Source organism: Hippopotamus amphibius, chromosome 8, assembly GCF_030028045.1.
Source record: "Hippopotamus amphibius kiboko isolate mHipAmp2 chromosome 8, mHipAmp2.hap2, whole genome shotgun sequence".
Lineage (NCBI taxonomy): Eukaryota > Metazoa > Chordata > Mammalia > Artiodactyla > Hippopotamidae > Hippopotamus > Hippopotamus amphibius.
The window spans coordinates 11,675,113-11,696,814 of NC_080193.1; the positions used below are offsets into that span (position 1 = coordinate 11,675,113).

General features: G+C 45.4%; 1 protein-coding gene across 3 annotated transcripts in view; it reads left to right on the forward strand.

The window, feature by feature from the left end:
* The window catches only part of PTPN11 (protein tyrosine phosphatase non-receptor type 11), a 72,947-nt gene that overhangs the window by 37,235 nt on the left and 14,010 nt on the right, over positions 1-21,702 (forward strand). For 2 of the 3 annotated variants that reach the window (XM_057744475.1, XM_057744477.1), the window contains 7 exons: positions 6,467-6,563; positions 8,902-8,981; positions 9,108-9,266; positions 12,237-12,368; positions 16,496-16,662; positions 17,565-17,632; positions 18,554-18,705. In XM_057744475.1, coding sequence (XP_057600458.1) covers positions 6,467-6,563; positions 8,902-8,981; positions 9,108-9,266; positions 12,237-12,368; positions 16,496-16,662; positions 17,565-17,632; positions 18,554-18,705 — 855 coding nt within the window. The remainder of the gene's footprint in view (positions 1-6,466; positions 6,564-8,901; positions 8,982-9,107; positions 9,267-12,236; positions 12,369-16,495; positions 16,663-17,564; positions 17,633-18,553; positions 18,706-21,702) is intronic. The other variant, XM_057744476.1, reaches the window with a different exon arrangement.

Consider the following 21,702-nt stretch of genomic DNA (forward strand, 5'->3'; position numbering starts at 1 on the left):
TGCTTCCAGGCTCTGGTTTTACCTTTTGAATTGTGCCTTCCACACTTCTTCTTGGCTGTCATATCTCTTTAAACTTGAGCATTCACGACTGGACCTGTTATTTACCCCTTCAGACCAAAAATACCCCCTTTTGCTTCTCTGTCTCTGGGGGTTGTCCTGTTTTCTCTGACCCTGTAGGCTCGAATCCTCAGAGTGTCCCTTAGACTCTTCTTTCTCCCATACTTAGCCATTCACCAGGTCTGGCTGATTTTTCTTTCCTAGTTGTCTTTCTGGTCCTAGAGGAAGGACGGAAACTAGCATTTATTGTCTGCTTGGTGCTGCATTTTGGGCTAGGGAAGTCATCTCATTGCATCCCTAGATCTTGTGAGGTAGGTAGATCTTGTGTCCCTGGATGCTCTCAGAGATCAAGGTACCTGCCTGGGACCACCCAGGTGGGCAGCAGCAGAGACAGGAGCCTCACCTGATGCCAGGGGTTGCAGGCACTCACCGTCCCACAAGGCATCAGCTGCTCTTTTACTCTTGGCCCCTGCCCTTCCTTTCACCCTTCAGGTTAATGTGCTTTCTGCATTTCTCTCTGATGTCACTCTTCTGTTCAAAAACTTTCGGTGGCTCCCGATTTCCTCCCAGAGGCATAGCATTTTCATTTTGAAGATGAAGACACTGAAGCCCAGAAGAAGGGAGAAAGTCGTCCCCAAGGATGTGGCTGGCAAGTAGTTGGCTGTGGTTTGAACTTCCAGAAGTTCTGACTCCAAGCTTGCCGCACTGTGCTTCTCAGCCGTTGAAGATCTCCTGCCCAGTTCTCAGGGCTCCCCATCTGCCCACCTAACCTCACTTGCTACCACTGACAGCACACAGCTTCGAGACTCTTCGACCAGTTTCCTTCACCCTAACTCTGAGGCCACTAACTCTGGCCTCTTAACCACCTTTGCTTATGTCCCTAGCTTGCTGGGATGTCTTCCATTCTTCCTTGCACCCATCTCAGCCCCTCGCCTCCTCAAGCCTCAGCTCCTCCCAGAAACCTGCTTCACATAGTTTTCATGGGTCTCACTCCCTAAATTCCACACTACAGAATTAATTACACACTTAATGATAGATTATTAATGATAGATTTGTCTTGTACTGTTTGCTGCTGTTTCTTGTGTCAGAACCCGTTCTCCTCCGGGGACCGTGTTGTCTAAATTTGTTTTTCTACTTGTACTAAACCTTGTTGGAGGAAGGAGGTGACTTGACTTACAGCAAGCACCTGGAAAGGAACCAAATCTTGGGTTGGTTTTGTCCCTCACAGTGCTTCGTAAGTGCTTTTGCATCAGTTGTGACCTCTGGTGATGAGTCTCTAGCTGCCCCTTCATTCCCGGAGGGCACTGTGGACTCATTCAGGACGAGCTGCCCAAAACTCCACCCCGGGGAGATGGTGACAGGTCGTGCAGTGTGGCGTATGGAAGTGGGGGCTTTCGCCCGCCGGTGGCACCTGATAACACTGCAGCAAAGTGTGCGGTAAAGAGGATGGATTCAGAATTCCAGCGTTCCTCTGTGCGGAGGGCAGATGCCAAAGAGAAACAGAAGTTCATTCAGACCAGGTAGAGGGCCCAGTTTGGAGCCTGCCCACATGGTTACTGCTGTCTTATTATTCATGGCCCCCAGACCCGAGAGGCCATCCGCCTAACAGCTGTTCTCAACCCTCTTTCTCTCCCTCAGGAGGCCAGCCATGAGTGGAGTAGAGGGAAAGTTAATAGGAGATTTTACATTTTTATTTTTTATAATTTATAAAAACCTTCATTTATTATTGAAGTTTTCACACACCCCAAAGTCGAGAAAATAGGACGATGACCCTTCTTTTCCCAACATTCAGCTGTAACACTCATCAATATTTTGTTAATCTTGTTTCCTCCCCTTGTAGCTTTATTTTTAAAAATACAGTAACTGTACAGCTTGGTCTGGCCTTAGTGGTTAGTGGCATTATTATTTTTTTTCCTTAGCAGTTTGTCCCTGTTGCTCAGAGCAGTGTGGGCAAATGGTTCTCGGGCCACTGTGCTGGTGCACAGGGCTGCCTGGTTCTGCCCATTCATTTGTTGTCTTTCTTTGATCCTGTTTCTCCACTTGCATTCATGACATTCTGATCAAGAGCCGGTTCCAGGGGTCTTTAATCAAGGGCGCTGGAAGCCTGTGGGGGGCTCATTCGGTCATCACGGTGACTGGGGATGCCACTACTGGCATTTAGGCTGGAGGCTGGCAGGGGTCCAGGTGTGGGGAGCACGGGTGTTCAACAGCCATGAGTGTGAGGGACGGTTCTGCACGGTGATCCCCTGCTACGTCCACACTTGGTCATGCTGCTGGGCACTCCTAATGTACAATGTCGATCGGGGATTGCCTTTCTCTTCATGTCTTTTATAAAGGCTTAAAAGTTTGATATAATCCATTTGTTGATCAGCTTTGACTCATGTAATCAGGTGACTGTAACTAGCCTCTGGTCCTTTTGAGGGTTCATCCGTGGGTGCAAACCCTTTGGTCGTATTACTTGGGAAAACGGGGTATCCTGCAGCCTGTGCCTCAGCTTTCTAGTGTCCTTTTTGCTGCCTGTCCCACGCCTTATCACTGGCATCCTGCCAGGCCCAGTGGAGAATGGGGACAGAGACATTGACATTCAGCTGCAGGTCATTCACAGCTTTTGGTATCCAAGGGGCGGGCGGCTAAGAGGAAGGTTGTGGAAGATCAACCTTGAAGGGATGGTAACCTCCTTGGGGCAGGGCTTGTTGGATGTTTTCCTGCCTCTTCCGGCCGTCAGCCTGCTGCTGGGGAGGAAGCGCCCTTAGCAGGTGGGAGCTAGTTATCTCGGGTGCAGTCAGGGAGCCTCTGCAGGCAGAGCACGGAAAGTCACAACTTCTGGGTTCTTTGTATTTTCAGTCTCACTCTAGATGGATGGCAGCCTTCCACTGTGGGAAATGAAATGTGTTTAGGCAGCTTGGGCCCCAGGCCCAGAAGAGAATGGGCCGATGGGCACTGAGGAAGGAGCGGGGCTGGAAGGGGGGAGACATACTGTTAGTCATTACTAATCCGTGACAGCTGCCAGCCGCCGGCAGTTAGCACCCGACTGTGCCTGGGACGCGGGGCCTCTGGGGCCTCTTCCTTTCTGGAAGACTCTGGGGCCCAAACTGTCTCAACTTGTGTGCTCAACTACATCCACATGGAAGAGGCGATTGGTAACTTAAGGCAGGGTGAGGGAGCCAGAGGCTGAGCTGAGTAGATGGTCCGGCCACCATGCAGTGGGTGTTAATGAGGATTTCCCGGGCCTGAAACTCTGTATTATTCTCGCAAAGCGTTCTTGTTGTGTGAGATGGTGTTCAGTGGCACCCATTATAGTAAGATTGAATTAGTCAATGAGGAAGGTTTTCTCTTTTTAACCCTTATCCATTGCTTTTGACATGGCTTAGGAGGCAGTCTGAGTACAGTTTTAATATGCCTCTAACATTTACCTCTAAAACCTGCCAGTGTCCTTTTTTTTTTTTTCTTCTTTGTGCAAAGCCTCAGGCATGCTACAGTATCTAGGTAGGATTTGACAATATTTCATTTTTTCTGGTTACCTTTTATATATGGGAAGTGATACTGGTTTTCATGTGTACTGGTAATATGCTGTTTCCTTTTGAAATATATTTTCTGAAGGGGAAAAAGGGGAGGTTAATTTAAGAAAACAACGGATATCATAGGTGGTGTGCCAAGATGGTACAGCACCTTGAAGATGCTTTTCAAATGACTAAGGATCAGGAAATGCTGTTTTACTATTTTGCACTCAATGCTCTTCCTTTACGTTGAAGGCCAGGCTGACAGTGTCAGCATGAAATGCTGAGTGTGGGGCCTCTAGTGCCAAGGCCGTGCCAATGATGGTCTGTAGTTTGTCTTTCTCCCCCCACCCCCTTCTGTATTTATATGTTCACTCAGCAGGTACATTTTGAGTGCCTACTTTGTGCCAGACGCTGTGCTGACTGCCGGCAAACAAGGGTGGTCCGTGCTCTGTAATAGAAGAGACAGGTTGTAAAGACGTAGGTGGGATTCAGTGTGATAGGCGTGCCCATGGAGGGAGGTGCTGCAGCCCATGCACTCGTGTCGTGGGGTACAGGGAGGTCATGCTGAGTGGGTCAGGAGAGCTTCCCGGAGGAGGAGGTATTTGAGGTGGTTCCTAATGAATAAGTAGAATGTAACCATTCATAGGTACTCAAGGCAGAGAAAGGGAATTCTAGGCAGAGGCGATGGTGTGAACAAGAACATGAAGGCGTGAACAAGAACATGAAGGCCTGAAGAAATACGGCGAGTTAAGGACCCTTGTGTATATGTGGTGTGGCTGGGGTGTAGACCGTGCGCCTTAACTCTTAAACCAGCCCTGTGGGGTGGGTAATTAGGATTCGCCCCGCTTTACGCTTGAGGACACTGAGGCACAGACAGAACAGTAACTGGCGAAGCAGAAGCTGAGGTTAGAGGCAGGCCTCCATGAGCTCAGAGAAGGGAAGGTCTCCTGAGTTGTTCTGAAAAGCTTGCACTTGGTCTTGAAGGCAGAGGGAGAAATTGAAGGTGATTAAACGGGAGCGACTGGTTGAGATTTGCCTTTTCTAGAGATTGCTCTGGCAATGTGCCATCCGCAAGTGAAGCGTCACTTGAAGTTTGCATCATAAGTGAACACTTGAGTGCTTTGCTGTCCAGTTTGTTTTGAATCGAGCACCTAGTTATTTCCTAGCGTGTACCCTCCACCCCCATTGTAGCTTTTGTGAATGTTGTTTCTCTTCACTTGGTTGATGTTTCCGTGATTGATTCAGTTCATAGTGATTGAACCTCACCTTAATGTCTAAAAATCAAGATCGAACTTTGCTCCTAACACAGCAATATTGCACAGTAAGGCTGCCTCACAGTTCAGAGGAAATACCAGCCCCGAGAAGGCAAATGGCTGTAATTACTTGATGTGAGTTCATTTAAGAATTTCGAGTGACCGTTTGATTGTCAGAGTTCTGCATACATTGTGTTTTATTTCTGTCCAGGTTTCAGCTGGCTAAACCCTTTGGCTATGAGATGTGTGTCAAGGCCGAATATTGCATTTTGATACCGAGAGTCAAATAGCAATTTAAACTCCTGACTTTCATACCTGTCTGTGAAGTTCAGATAAATGAAATGGAAATATAACAGGGCTGCTGTGTTATAAAGTACTGACTGTGCCTCTCCTCCTAGAGAAATCTCTAAGGGATAATCATTTTAGCATATATAAATACATTAAAAAAAATGTAACATTTTTTTTTTCCCTTTTTAGTCTGCCTTTCACGTTCTTGATTTGCCCATTTGTGATTTCCCATTCCAAATTAGGCTTGTTTGAAACCAATGGTCCCTTGAAGAGGCACGTCTGGTAATTCTGAAAATGAAACCTATTCCTTGAAAATGCTTCAGCCTGGCTTGTGTGCCTTCCTGTCTGTTTCTGCAGCTGGTCCTTCCCTCCACTTCCCCACATCCCCTCTTCCCCGGGGGCCAGCCCTGCTGTGGCTGCCTAGTTTAGGCTCTTCTTTCCCTGGTTGCGTTCCCCACCTCCTTTCCCTGCAGAGGCATCTTCCTGACACCTTGCTTTGGGAGCCCGTCTCTGGCTGGGGAGAGCGTAGGGACCCCCCTCCCCTCAGAGCGTAGGGGAGCGGGTGTCTGCGCAGACACAGGCTGGCTGCCCAGGGCACGACGGGGATGTGGGGCATAGGAGGACTCTAAAGCCTTGTTAACAAAGCTCTCGTGCCCATGATCCAGTGGTACCAGAACCACTTCTACGGTCCACCAGGATCCAAATTTGGAGAACTGACTTTTGACTTGCTCTGAGTTAATCAGTGGTAAAATGCAGATCATAAAATATAGGTGTGATCATCTATATTGCTGTATACCAATGCTTACTGGCTTTCATTCTTAATAATTGTTGTTTAAAAAGGTTTCTCTTCTTATAAATATTTATTTATTGTAGAAAATTTAGGCAAAAAACAGTTAAAGAAAAAAAGAAAAGCAAAAGCATAATCCCACTGCGCTGAAAAAAATAATCCCCATTACTTTTTAGGTGTACATCCTTTTGCCATTTCTTATATGCAAGGTGCGTGCAGACATACGGGCTTATGTAAGACACTGTTTTGGAAGTTTGACCTTCTTTTCAGTTAATACTTACTCTGATCCTCTTTCCAAGGCATTAAATATTCTCCTAGGATGTCTTTTAAGCGTCTGTAGAACATCTTTTGTATGAATGAAGTGTTTATTTAGGCAGCCCTTTCTGGTTGGACATTTATGTTGTTTCCAGTGTTTCTGCCACTCTCAATACAGCATTCTGGTGAGCTTTCTTGTAGCTATTGCCCACAACTGCTGAACACATTTCCTAGGATAAATTCCCTAAAGCAGAAGTGCTGGGTCAGGCTTTTTTTGTTTTTTAAACTTTTGGTACTTAATAATATTTATTTTTGTTTCTCCCTAGACACTACAACAACAGGAGTGCAAACTTCTCTACAGCCGAAAAGAGGGTCAGAGACAAGAGAATAAAAACAAAAATAGATATAAAAACATCCTGCCATGTAAGTATCAATATATTCCTCCAGAATAGTCACTCTTGGAGGTTTTGATTCCGAGTGTCTCTGTAACTTTTCTGGGAGCCTTGTGCTTTTTCAGCAGATCTGAGGCCTTAGCTTCTTTTAATTATGAGTAGTTTCTAAGATTAACAGTTGTTTTGGGGACGGATGGCCTCATTCACCGAGTTCCTGTGATGCTGGTTAGGAGGCTTAGAGTGTGGTTGTTTCCTCCTGTTAATTAATTTTGTCTGCGTAGGAGAGATCATCTCAAGGCTTGCCGCCTCCCGGGGTCTCACCATCAGCCTCAAGAGCCCCAGGCTTGTGTCTTTGCTCTGCATTCCCCAGCCCATGGGTCTTGGGGACGGCACGCCTGCTTTCTGGGGCTCCATTCCCTCATGTGGGGAGCAGACAAGCTCCTCCTGGGGGTTCTTCCAGCTGTTCTGCTCCCTCATCTCTTGAGCTCGAGTTACCGGAGATTTGGGCACATACCTACACTTTGCTCAGAAGCAGACCTTGTGATACTCATCAAGCGGTACCTCCTCTAATGCCTAGGTGCTGCCAGGTAGAGCCTGAGATGAACCGTGGGGAAAAAGAGGCCCAAAAGGATGTAGGTGAGGATCCCAGGAATGGTGCCACACCGTGGTCACGGCTCAGCGCTCCTGAGGGCCGGCTCTGTGCCGGACTCTGTCTCCAGCTGTCACTTAACCCGTATCCTGTGTATGCAAAGCAGGGGGATTATCATCCCCGTTTTAGAGGCCATTTTAGCAAGGTCACCGGTGGGGGTGAGTGGGAGCGCTGGTGCCGGAACCCCCAGAGTCACTGCTCTCAGCCCCTGGCTCTAATGCAGGGTCTCCAGGGAGGAACGGGTGAGGCAGTCCGCTGGGGGACAGGGAAGGAACATTTAGAACTTCCCTTGATTTATATCCTTTATCTAAAACAAAAAAAAAGAAAGAAAAAGAAGAGAAGAATTTAAATCTGACGTGCAGCTTGCTGACGGAGCAGGCACAACGTATTTACCTAATTTAAAAATAAGGCTGGTTTGTGTCTCTGTTTATCTGTATGCTCCAGTGTTCAAAACTTTATTATGAAGGTTTACTGGGGAACATGGTCAGATTGGAGAGCACTGCTCTAATGTCTCGTCAGGTCAGAGCTATTTTGTCTAAGATACTGTAAACCCATCCTGTGTGTGGGTGTGGGTGTGTGGAGGGGCATAGTTTTTCTGTATACACAGGTGCACACACACAGCGTATATGTATATCACATCCATATAGATATTTGTAATGTGTGCAGGTGAGGATGGGAGAAAGTGGAGGCATTTCTAATACTGAGGAAAGGCAATGAGGAGTTTGCAGAGAATCATTTTGACCCACAGCATGGTCCTAATGACCTGGGGGAAGCATCACCCTCTTCATGTCTTAAGTTTTCATTTCTGCTCAGGCGGTCTAAATGGTACTCATTAGTAAGATATGGGGATGTGGGAAAAGATGAAGGGAACAGTGGTATACAGGGTCTAAATAGAAGACTGCTGCTCTTTCCTCTCTTAAAGATCCCACTCAGGTGTTTCTTCTAATTACCATATTCTTTAAAGATGGGGATTCTGAAGCAAAAGAACATTATTCTCTTAAGACATACAACTTTATTAATAGTTACCAGTGTGAAATGTGTTGCTTAGGTAGAACACTCAGATTTTTTTATATCAGTAATGTCCTTTTGTACCAAATTTGGTCAGTAGATACTATCGTCAGAATCTTCTAGTTTAGATACTGTATTTAATTCTACTTCATTTAAAAAAAAACCACCTTTTTATTACGGAAAGTTTAAAATATATTCAAAAGTAGACAAACTAGTATAAAGAGTCCGCATGTACCCATCCCCCAGCTCCAACAATTGTCAACTCCTGCCCAGATTCATCTATATCCTGATACACTTCTCCCCCCGAATTATTTTGAAGCAAATCTCAGATGTCGTTTCATTTACCTGTACTTTACTCTTCCTTTAAAAAAAAACAGAAAACCTTTTGAAATAATTTTAGACTCACAAGAAGTTACAAAAATACATAGAGGGTTCCCATGTACCCTTTGGCCAGCTTCTCCCAGTGATAATATCCCGTATATCCGTAGTACATTATCAAAACCAGGGACTTGACATCTCTCCTCTATTCTCCTTAAAGAAAGCATTATGAGGCATCATATTCAGATTATTGTGCTCATTTAGGATTTAGTTTTTAATGTCGTCTTATCATGAAATGAACAAAACTTGGCCTCGTCGAGGATGAACCGATCTGAACTGATTTGTCCTGAAGAGATCTGCGTACCTTCGTGACCGTGGTTTCTCTTCCTTCCAGTTGATCACACCAGGGTTGTCCTACACGACGGGGATCCCAATGAGCCCGTTTCAGATTACATCAATGCAAACATCATCATGGTAAGCTTTGCTTTTCACGGTGTTTTCTGAGTGTCTGTTGCTGGCCCGTTTTCGTATTTTAAATCCTTCCTCGCGGCTGGAAAGCAATGTTCAAATGTTTGAAGTATTTTCTTCCTAAATGTCTAGCCTGAATTTGAAACCAAGTGCAACAACTCAAAGCCCAAAAAGAGTTACATTGCCACACAAGGCTGTCTGCAAAACACGGTGAATGACTTTTGGCGGATGGTGTTTCAAGAGAACTCCCGAGTGATTGTCATGACAACAAAAGAAGTGGAGAGAGGAAAGGTATGCTCTATACTCTCCTTTTTTGAAGTATGGGACATGTCAGGTTGACCAGGTTAGGAACTGAATAAACATGTGACACTTACTCTGACCCGCTGGGAAAAGGGGAGTAGGAGAGAAATTTGATTATGACGCGCTTTGGTGTAGTTTTCTGTTTCTTCTGCTTAGGGTTCGTGGAACTTCTTGGGTCGGTGGACTTGTAGTTTTCTTTAAATTTGAGTAATGTTTACTATTTCTTCAAATATGAACTCCCAACCCACCCTGTCCTGCGATACCAGTTACACGTATATTAGGCTGTTTGAAGTGGTCCTACAGCTCACTGAGACTTACTTCATTTTTTTTCAGTTCACTTTTTTCCCTCTGCTTCCTTTTGAATAAGTTTCTTTTGCTCTACATCTTTCAGTTAATCTTTTCTTCTGCGATGTATAGTCTGCCGTTCATCTTATCCAGTGTAATTTTCATAGCAGACATTATCCTTTTCATTTAAGTTTTATTTGAGTCTTTTTAATATACCCTATGTCTCTCTTTTAATATATCCTATATCCACCTTCTCTCAGAGGACTTGGGGGCTGTGAAGAGAGGGTTCTTAGGTCAGTTCGAGGGATCAGGATTGGTCCCTCTCAGAAGAGCTGCCAGAAACTCCTAGAACAGACAGACATCGGGCCAAGTCACTCTGCCCTGCTCCTTACCTCCTTCTCTCGGCATTTGTTTGTTTTCTCATTCTTCGTCTTTACTCTGCTGCTGGAGAGGAGGACATGATGGGCTTTCAGTCTCCCTGCGAGCCTTCCTGGCAACTTGTTCACTTGGTGTCCCCTCCAGTGCACAGAAGAAAAACCAGACTCTGGATTCCCTTTGATTCCTGGGCTTTAATTTAAAAGCTAAAATATTAGCACTCACATTTTAGAATTTGTTTGCCAAGGTTTACATCAGAGTTTGGGAAATTGGGAGGAGGGTGCCGTAGTTTGCAGACGTGTAGAGTCAGCTACAGTGTTAGGACTTGTGACTTAATTTGTGTTCTCTTGAGCAACCAGCAGTCCTCAAAATTGATTGGCCGGTGACAGCATTGCATATGTTAAATAGGCAAAGTGTTTATTTGGGGAGAATAAAAATTGTGTCAAATCTGTCAGAGAGGTTTTTGGATCTACAAAATATTGGAGGGAAAGCTGAATTCAGAATAATAAATAAAAGACCACATAGACCATGCCAAGCAGAAAAGTAAACACTGTCCATTAATTCTTCTGTTGATCCTTCCTCCTACCATGTTTTTTTCTTTTTTTCTTTCAATTAATCATTGACCGTGGGGATGTCTGCAGCTACTCTCTGATTTCTTGTTTTATAACAGTGAATTTCTCTGTTTTCCTAATATACAAGGTAGATTTCTCTTGCTGATATTTGTGTCTTGGTGGTTGTAGAAAGTGAGTGGTGTGGGTGACCGCTCCCAGGAAAAAAACAAGACACAAAAGCGTTCTCTGCCCGGGATGCATCACCACATATATGCAGACTCATCTCTCATTGAGCAAAATATCTTCCTCTTTGGCAGCAAGAATGATTCCCTTGGTGCCATATTCTCCAATCTGCCTGCTCTGAAGCCAGCAGCTATTGCAGGCTTGGTGTTCCCAGGCACGCAGCTAAGTGAAGGTGACGTGTGTAGCAGGTATCAAATGGATATGAATATAGAAAAAGCAGCTGGTTCAGAACCCCATCAGCTGCCTTTCTGTGCTGGAGTTATTCACACTTGGGTTAGATAAGGCGCAGAGGCCTCCTACACTGGCGAGGAAGTGAACCAGACAGTCTGGCTCGTTGGGCAGCCCATCCACCTCCAGAGCCCTGCTTGCCTTCCCTGCAGAGTGATTGGCAGATCTCTGGAATTCAGAACTCAGTGGGTGCCAGACAGCACCCTCACACTGGGTGGTCCCCCTCTCTCTGCCTCTTTGTTTCTTTACAGAGAAGTAAACAAGCACTGCCTCTTCTCGGACCTGTGGCTTAGATCACACAACTTTGCAGCAGTGCCTTTCTCTTCCCACTTCTCCCTGGTTCTCCATGCACCTGCTTTTCTTTTGATCTCTTCTTTCCTTTTCTTTGAGAATCCAATAGGTAGATACCAGATAGGCCATTTTCTTTCTTCCTTTCTTTCTTTCTTTCTTTCTTTCTTTCTTTCTTTCTTTCTTTCTTTCTTTCTTTCTTTCTTTCTTTCTTTCTCTCTCTTTCTCTCTCTCTCTCTCTTCCTTCCTTCCTTCCTTCCTTCCTTTCTTCCTTTCTTTCTTCCTTTCTTCCTTCCTTTCTTCCTTCCTTCCTTCCTTCCTTCCTTTCTCTTTCTTTCTTTCTTTCTTTCTTTCTTTCTTTCTTTCTTTCTTTCTTTCTTTCTTTCTTTCTCTTTCTTTCTTTCTTTCTTTCTTTCATTATTATTATTATTTTAAAAAGCATTGTAACATTTTATTTTTTAATTTATTTTTGACTGTGTTGGATCTTTGTTGCTGCGTGCGGGCTTTCTCTAGTTGCAGCAAGCGGGGGCTACTCTTCCTTGCAGTGGGCTGTCTTCTCATTGTGGTGGCTTCTCTTGTTGCGGAGCATGGGCTCTAGGTGCACAGGCTTCAGTAGTTGCAGCATGCAGACTCAATAGTTGCGGCACACAGGCTTACTTGCTCTGCGGCGTGGGGGATCTTCCCGGAGCAGGGATTGAACCATGTCCCCTGAATTGGCAGGTGAAGGGAAGTCCCCAGATTATTTTTATTTTATTTATTTATTTAGTTGCACCGTGAGGCATGCGGGATCTTAGCTCCCCGACCAAGAATCAAACCCATGCCCCCTGCAGTGGAAGCATGGAGTCTCTCTTAACTGCTGGACCACCAGGGAAGTACCCCATTTTCCATGTTAGTGGTCATTTGGCAAGACTTGAACGCTGGTTTTCTGCTGGTTTTGGCTTTCGTGTCAGAGCTCACAGAGATTAACTGTCTCTTCTCTGATCCCTTCCAGAGTAAATGTGTCAAGTACTGGCCTGACGAGTATGCGCTGAAAGAGTACGGGGTCATGCGCGTTAGGAACGTCAAAGAAAGTGCCGCTCACGACTATACATTAAGAGAACTCAAACTTTCGAAGGTTGGACAAGTAAGTATACTGTCGTACTTTAGAGACTTGGTAACTGTGCATGGTGTGCGCTAATCCAGGGTCGTGCGGTTATGCCTGTTTGCGTACCTTCAGACGTTCGTTCACTCCTTGAATAACACCCATTTATCAGGTGGGCGCCTTCTCTGTGTGGGGTGCCGTCAGGGTACTACTGGTATATGGCAAACCAGGCCAGCATAGCCCCTGCCCCCGCAGTGCTTAGGGAGGTGGAAGGTTAAGGAGTAAATAACCAGCTTAGCTTTCTGATTGTGCCCTGGCTGTGAAAGCCGCAGGCTGATATGTCAGAGAGTGAAATGGAGTAAGCAGGGAGGGCCTGTCTGAGAGGTTGCCACGCAAGCTGAGGCCTGAAGGTGGAGCAGCATCCAGAGGGTCAGGAGAGGAGTGTTCCAAGTGGAGGGAGCAGCAAGTGCCAAGGCCCTGAGGCCTATTTAGTGACCAGATTCCATGGCATCAGCTTTTAACTGCATGTAGTTCAGGTTTGTCCCTGGGGTGACTAACTTTTAATCCAATAAGATTTGGATTCATTTTAATTTCATGGCTAGTGGGGCTTATTTTTTCAGGGTCCTTTGAGGGACACAAAGTGAATGAAACAGCCTTTGTGCTCAGGGAATTGCAGTCATGTAGCCGAGAAAAGCCACGTATACAAATTCCTATGCTGTCGAGCAGAAGCTGGCTGTCACACCCGTCTGAGGTGCTGGGGTTCTGCCAAGTCTGGGCTTCCTTCCGGCGGGGGCACCAGGGAGACTGTCTCAGAATAGGGTGGGCCTTTAGGGTGGGGTTTCTGTGGGAGAAGATGGTGGAGGAAGAGCCTCCCAAATGAAGTGTCGTTGTCAGCTAGGGTTGTAAAGTGCCAACGCCAGGGAAATGGGGTTTACAGAGTATGAAGGCAAGTGGGGAACTGAGGGAGTAAACTTGGGGTGAGAGAGGTTGGGGCCAAATTGGGAAGAGTCTTAACTCTCATGGGAAGGAATATAAATTTTAGGGACTTCCCTGGTGGTCCAGTGGTTAGGACTCTACACTTCCATTGTAGGGGGCCTGAGTTTGATCCTTGGTTGGGGAACTAAGATCCCACATGCTGCAGGCATGGCCAAAAAAAAAAAAAAGTAAATTTTAGTTATTGGCTGGTGTAGGACCCATGACAGTTCTTATGCCAAGTGGACACATGTGTGGAGATGGGTGCCAAGAAGGTGTCCTACAGCCCCCCGGGGAGGGGAGGGATGGGGTGACTCTAGTGGCCAAGAGGTCTGTAAACAGGAGGCCTCTGCAGAGGTCTAGGTCTGATGGCCTCCTCTCCACGTTTCGCTTCTTTTTCCTTCCTTTGGAAATGAATATGATATAAAATGCCAGAATAAACTGCAGAAGAGAAGCAAGGGATGTGAAAGACCCCTTAGAGGGGTGAAGTCTGCAGGGTGTGTAGAGATAATTTGGCTTTTGGAGTAGGAGGAGGAATCAGGCATCTTAGGGTTTTGAGTCTGAGCAGACGGTGGTGCTGTGGCAGAGGTCTGAAAAGCTGGAAGATGTACAGGATAATAGGGCTTGAATCGTTTGGGTAAAAGATGGTAGGGTGGTAGCAGGGGTGATGGAAAGAAGGGGACCTGCTGGAGACAACTGTGGATGTAAATGTGAAGGGATTTGATGATGATGGTACGAATCAGGGGTGAGGGCGGCATTCAAGCTTGAGAAGTGGGGGCGGGGGGAGGAGCAGCAGATCTGAGGAGGGAGGGAGGAGGAAGCACAACCTGTTGGACGCGTCAAGTTTGAGATGCCTTTGAGACATCAAGGCGAGGATGCTAGGGAGACGAGGGTGGAGGTTGGGTGAGGAGGGGAGATGGGATCCAGAGCACCGTGGATGGATTGGTTTTGATCAATGAGGGATAGTACTTCTTGGCCACAGGAGGGAAAGAGAAGAAGGTGGCTGCAGGTACAGGGAGGGGAGCTGACAGGGATTTGCTGTAAATTCTCCATCAGGCCTGAGGCAGGGGCATCCACGGACATTCAGCGGGAATAAGAAGAGACGAAACGCTTAAGGAAGGTGGGAAAAGGATGAAATAGTAATTGGGTAGCAAGACAAGAAATCCAGTAAATTTCTGGGCAGTGCTGAGTACCCACTGAGGTGGTGAAGAAGAACATTCAGTGATACCAGTCACCTGGTGTGAGTTTTCTCCAAGGACACTCTGTTCCTTGGGTGCAAAACAGAGAAAGTGGGTGGTTGGGTTCGTCCAGGCTTGGGGCTTTGCCGGAGTGGCAGGTGTGTGTGTGTGTGTACGCGTGCGTGTGCAGTGGATGGAGAGAGGGTGGAGGGAATGGAGGTCTGTGATGGAGACTGACTGTCAAGAGAGTGCGTGGAATCTGAGCTGTGCAGGAGGACAGCAAGGACAGGAGGAGGCGGGCAGAGGAGGAGCTCAATGGTCTGGTGAGTTCTGTGAGGTGGTCGGGGAACTGAAGTGAGCTGGAAGCCTCGTGGTCCAGGTTGGGATGTCAAACTTCTGATGTCAGCGGGGTTGCAGTTCTGCTGCTGATGGCGAGAGGGATGGAGGTTCAATCAATTGCAGAGACTGTGAGAGGAGCTGGAAGAATGCAGATGTCCAGCAGAAATGAGAGAGAGATTTAGAAGACATTGGACAAAGATTCCAGATGGGTTTTTCTTCAGGTTTAGTGATAAACTACCCATCTTCTCATTATCAGGTGTTTCTTAGTAGCAAGTGGATTTTTCTTCAGTTTAGTGATAAACCATCCATCTTCTTGTTATCGGAGATTTGGGAGTAGCAGGAACGGGAAATGTTGGCGTTTGGGTTTGTGTTTTGCACCCTTGGATGTAGGTGCTGACATGGGACCGATCATTTCTCCAGAATTGCTGGTCACAGATTATCTGCTTTTTGTATAGCATGTTCCATTTTTTCTAAAGTGCTATCACACAATCTCATTTAAGCCTCTTAATCTCCTGGGAAGAAGGAGTGAGGGCAGAGACCTCAGTGGCCATTTATGAAGGAGGAGGAGCAAGGATGCTCCAGGCGGCTGGGTCGCTCTCGTTCCCTGTCCTTTCTGTGACCCCTATAGCCCCCTGATTCTTAGCTCACTGGTAGCATCCAGAAAAATACTTTTCTCACTCAGCAAATTAAATGCACATAATTCAAGAGAAGACCTTGATTATGGTTCAGACTCTGAAAATACTGGTGGTGGACACTGGTCTAGTTTCTCTCTTTTTTAAAATCCCCTTTAAAAATGTTACTTAGCTTGGATTGTCTCCAGATATGCAGGAAGAAGACGAAGTGACGAATAGTGCTGTTACAGTGACCTGGTTTGGGTAGACCCAGAACATGATGCTTTTTGGTTTTTTGTAGTCTTGGTACCCTTGTTGACCTTTATTAATGTCAGTCCTCAGAAGAGCGCCAGTGTGCTGAGTCTCTTACCGTCTGTTGCACAGTGTCTGTGTGTTTAATTGGCCTTGTTTAGTCCTCACAGTGGTATTGTAACAGAGAGATTCTTATCTCCATCAGCAAATGAAGAAGTTGAGGCTTAGAGATGTCCAGGGGCTGTAGTGAGTGCGAGTGCTGGGATTTGGGCCTTAAATCCACCCATCTGATCGCAAAGCCTGTCTTCTTATCTGCTTTGCACGAAACAGAGGTTTAAATATCATATTATGATAAAAGTGTGTATTGGGGGAAGGAAGGAGGGCCAGGTACAAAAAGACAAAGAGAAAAGCGTCTTGAGGGAATATCTGTTTTCTCATCTGGTGGCAGGAGAGTCCTGAGTCGCAGAGGCCTCGGTTGCCTCCCAAGTGGACCTGCACTTGGATGAGGAGGAACAGGGACCTTGTCTGCCATGGGCTGAGGATTCAGAGACTGATTCAGGTTGTGGTTTCCTGAAGAACAATTAGCCGTGTGAGACATCTGGGTTCTTATGACAGAGGCAAGGGGTTGCCTCCAGGATTGCTCAGCCAGGCCCAAGACGAGGAGAGATCTGGGAAGCTCATGAAGGGGACCTGTAAACGGAGTGCGAGGAGGCTCTGTGCCGGCCCGGCCCCCTGGCTCGCGTAGAATCTGGGAAAGATGGGAACCAGGCGATTCCTCAACCCCTTGATTTATTTAATTCTTTTCTGGTTTTTCTTGGCTCTACTCCAGGGGAATACGGAGAGAACGGTCTGGCAATACCACTTTCGGACCTGGCCGGACCACGGTGTGCCCAGTGACCCCGGGGGCGTGCTGGACTTCCTGGAGGAGGTCCACCATAAGCAGGAGAGCATCATGGACGCAGGGCCTGTGGTGGTTCACTGCAGGTGACCAGCCCTTCCGCCTCTAGGACGCCGCCTGTCCCGTGTCCTGATGCCCGGGGGGCTTGTGTTTACCTGCCCATCCCCAGCTCTTTGACTGTGGGAGAAATTTAACCTTTGAGGCGTTAAAGGATTGCTTTGACCCCAAAGTACATCTCTTCTAGATCCTATGGGACTGGGGATGGTGGGGCAGAAGGTGGTGAACACAGTCCTTATTCTGAAGGAGCCCTTGGTCTGGTAATGTTTGCTTGGTTTCCTTTGTTAATACAGTAATTTAGGATTCAGTTCTTTGATTGCGATTCTAGTCTCTTCTTCTGTGGAAATAAGGTATATTTTTTCCCCGACAACATACTTGTTTGGCCCGAAAGGTTCGGACTGCTCCCCCCCAGGCTTCTAGAAGCCAAGCCCACAGCCTCCGTACCAGAATTTGCGGGCTGCTGGTGCCCGTGTTTAGGCTTCATGATTATACTGGGGAAAGTTTGGGTTCCTAAATCTTTTTCATATGTTGGGCAAGTAGATGTGTGTGAAACGTTATTTATTCACTTCTTTAAGAGCTCCCTTTTATTGAGCACTTGCTCTGTACCAGCATCTGAGCTCAGTGCTTTTCATCCATTAGTCATATTTGATCCTCACAACAACCCATTTCACAGATGAGGAAACTGAGGGTCAGAGAGGTTAAGGGAGTCACCCTCAGGCACATTGTGCTGCAGAAGCTGGGCTCCAAGTGCAGGATGGACTGAGCCCAAAGCCCTGTGCTCTTTGCTAATATATTTGCAAATATAAATAGACAATCTTATAAACACTCCCAAGAGCAGACATTGTTTCCATTAATATTAATAGCTTGGTTTTGTGTATAAAACCCTCATGAATGACTCCGTTGTTCTCGCTTTTCGTCCTTCTGCCCACAGTGCTGGAATTGGCCGGACAGGGACGTTCATTGTGATTGATATTCTTATTGACATCATCAGAGAGAAAGGTAGGTCATCCGGAGGGAAAGAAGCTATGGTTCCTGTTTTCAGTTTATGGAAGCAGAGTGCTAGTGAAAATAGCCTGCGGAAGAGAATTGAATGTTAAAATATTTTCACAAAAATCTAGGCCGGGGACTTCAACTTTCAATATGTGTGCCAGAGAACAGAAGTGATGCTGTTTGAGCTTTTGGCATAAGATGAAGCCTTGGAGCTGTGGATTCTACTGCTGTGGTCTTTTCTTGAACATGCAGTGGTGGTCTCTACCCAGCCGCCTAATCCTTGCTGATAGTATGGGGTGGTGCTGTTGGAATGTGAGGGATTCCTCACCGCTGACCCTTTTGTTTTTCCCTTCAGATCTTTATTGGAGTATAATTGCTATACACTGTTGTGCTAGTTTCCGCTGTACAACAAGTGAATCAGCTGTATTTATACATATGTCCCCATATCCCCTCCCTCCTGAGCCTCCCCCACCACCCTCCCTATTCCACCCTTCTAGGTCATCACCAGTCATTGAGTTGATCTCCCTGTGCTATCTATGCAGCAGCTTCCCACTAGCTAGCTATTTTACATTTGGTGGTGCATATATATATGTCAATGCTACTCTCTCACTTCGTCCCAGCTCCCCTCCCCCACCTCCCGTGTCCTCAAGTCCGTTCTCTACATCTCTGTCTTTATTCTTGCCCTGCCACTGGGTTCATCAGTACCATTTTTTAGATTCCATATATTTGCATCGCCAGCCCTTTACCCTGTAATCGTCTAGGATCCTTGGTATTGGTCAAAAGGCCAGTGCTATAGCCCTTGGAACATGTTTGATTAGAACATTAAAGACTAAATGTGCTTTATCTCTGAGTCTGCTAAAAGTTGTGCATTAAACCACTTCACCTCGTCTCTGCATTTTCTCCTGATACGCCATGGTGCTTGCTTTGTAGGTGTTGACTGCGACATTGACGTTCCCAAAACCATTCAGATGGTGCGGTCTCAGAGGTCAGGGATGGTCCAGACAGAAGCACAGTACCGATTCATCTATATGGCCGTCCAGCATTATATTGAAACACTACAGCGCAGGATTGAAGAAGAGCAGGTACTAAGCCGAGGAGGCTGGCGGGTGGGTTTTCAGTGTTTTTTTCTGGGCAGCTTGGATATGCTCTTCTTCTGTGCAGGAGGACAGGCTCTGATAGGTAACTGTCTTTATTTGGAAAGGAGAAACAAGTTCCCAACCAGGAAGGGCCTCTCTGGAAACGAATTATTCCCTACTTCACAACTCAGATTTTTCAGTATGGAGTAGCTCAGGGGAGGGGCACCAGGCCTGACAGCTTAGAGAACAGCCACAGAAAGGTTGGGATTTTTCCAGGCTCACATGGCAAGCTTAGAACTCAAAGCCTCGAAGTTTCCAGCCTGTTCCAGTTTTGATCCAGGCCACATTCATGCTGATTCCATCTCTTAAATGAATGCCTCACTCTTAATAGCACATGGGGGTTTGAACCACCAATTTGGTCAAGTTGGAAACAGTAAAATTTCAATTTTTGTAAGCCATGCATAATGAAGAACAGTGTGGCATTGGAGCCTTTCCATTGGAAGCTATTCACAGCAGACACAAAGCTGAGTTAATGAGGAGACTGCTCTTTTGAGAGCGAAGCTTATCTCTCTCCCCACCCGCAGCCCCAGCCCCAGGCCCAGGCCCAGCCCCATTGCTGTGCTACAGACCGGATAGTGTCTAAATGTCAACAGTATTTGCCTGCTTTACCCTGTTTATTGCTTTCCAGAAAACTCAGCTTCTCAAAATGGCACCTGCCACCTAATTGAAAGATTTCTCACCTAGCAGCATAGCAGGCATGTTATCAAAGCGTGGTTAGCCGGAGTTAGTTAGTTAGTTTAGTAGATTCTCAGTCTACACAGAAGTACTCACTAGACTCTTTCCTTGTACAAGAACATCTGCAGAAGCAGTGTGTACACAGACAGGTACTGTCAAATAATTAACAAGCTACTGGTTTTGAACTTTACTGCTTTAAGTCTGACTTTGTGTTATTGTAAGTGCTATGAACTCTTTAGATGGTTACTGTAGGCTATTTTATATTTGTCTTCCAGTTATATTAATTTGGGCCAGGAATACTTATAGCATAAAGTTTTCCGAAGAGAAGGACTCCTAATAACTTCAAGAGAGTACAGTATGGTTGGTACAAATGGGAAATTATTTGGGTGTATCTTGAAGAACGTTATGTAGTCTTGCTCAGAAAAGCTGGGGGAAAAGCTGTCTGTTTCATTCAGAAGCTTTGGTTTTTCTTCTTGTTTTGGAGAATTTAGGAACTTCCCCTCCCAGCTTTTCTGGCACTGCAGATCTTCCCATTACCGCATAATGGGCCCTCTGACCCTGAATTTGAAGTTGTAATTTGGATTTAGTAATTACTTTAACAAAACAAACAAACCAAAAACCTTTATCACTGCTCTTGTATTGGGGGTGTGGGGTAGGTGGGGTAGAATAACTTAAGTATTACAGAGAGTAGACTATGGAAACTGAATGTCCCTGGCAATCCCATCCCAAGAGTGTTGAATGTGTGCATGCATTCATCCACTCAGCCAGTACTTTTTTGGTGCCAGTATGTGCCAGCACATTAACTACTGTTTGGTGTATGAGCCTTTGGATTAAAAAAAAATGTAGGCTTAGATTGTATTTATTTTTAAAAATTAGATTCTGTGATATGTTGTTTTCTGCACTGTGCTGTTGGATTCAGTGTAGGAACTTGCTACTTGATTTTGTGGTAGAGTAAGAAGTACTTTAATTTAGTAGAAGGTTTAAGTGGCAGACTTAAAAAACATTAAAACCACGTGATTTTTATTTTTCTATTTTTTAAGAATTTTATTGAGATATAATCGACATATAAACTGCATATATTTAAAGTGTACAATTTGATATACTGTTTCTTATTAGTAATGTATATATGGCAATCCCAATCTCCCAATTCATCCGGCGCCCCCCCCACCCCCCCGTCCATATGTTTGTTCTCTACATCTGTGTCTCTATTTCTGCCTTGCAAACTGCTTGATCTGTACCATTTTTCTAGAGTCTGCACATATGCATTAATATATGATATTTGATAAAAACCACCCAATTTTTAAATTAAACAAAAGAACAAGATTCATTCAGGATAATCAATTATTTTGAAATACAGTCATTTCCAAAATTAAGAAGCATTGAGGACCTTTGGGAGTGGAAGAATGTGCTACAGAGGGATAAATGAAAAAAAGAAAAGGAAATAGAGAAACAGAGACAGCATTGGAAGGAGGAAATGCAGAAGCAGAGGTGGGAAGCTAGAGGAAATGCAGACGAGCAAGACTGAGAAAATTCTCAGGTCTTTATAAATGGATCTTCTCACACTCCGCTGTTTACTTAGAAGTAGATTTCTTTTGTTAACTTCCATTTACAGAATTGAAACAATTTTGTTTTTAATTTGCAGAAACAGTATAATGGAATTCCCTTCACCCACCTTTCCTGACTGTTGATTTTAACACACTTGCTCTATCACTGATTCATAGTCTCTCTCCATGTGTGTACACACACACACACACAAATAACCTTATATATACATACATAAATAATTTTTTAAATGAAATGTTTGTAGGTTGCAAACATTAATGCCCCTTTGCCTCTAAATACTCCAATGTGTATTTCCTAGAAATAAGGACATTCTCTTATATAACCATAGTAAAACTATCAAAATCAGGAAATAGTTACTGTTAGCACTGATACAATAACTATTTTCTAATCTACAGACCCATGTTCAGAGTTTGTCAGTTTGTCCTACTAATATCCTTCTTGTGGTTCAGGGTTGCGTGGTGCATTAAGTTGTCATGTATTTTTAGTCTCCTTTAATCTGGAGCCGTATTGAGTCTCTCTTTCGTGACCTTGACAATTTTGAAGAGTTCACACCGGTTGCTTGCTAGAATGCCCCTCAGTTTGGATTTGTCTGATGTGTTCTCTTGATTAGATTCAGGTCATGCATTTTTGACAGGGCGGTTGCAGACATGATGCTGTGTCCTTCCTGGTGCATCACATCACGAGCTCCCTCTTGGTTTGTTTCTC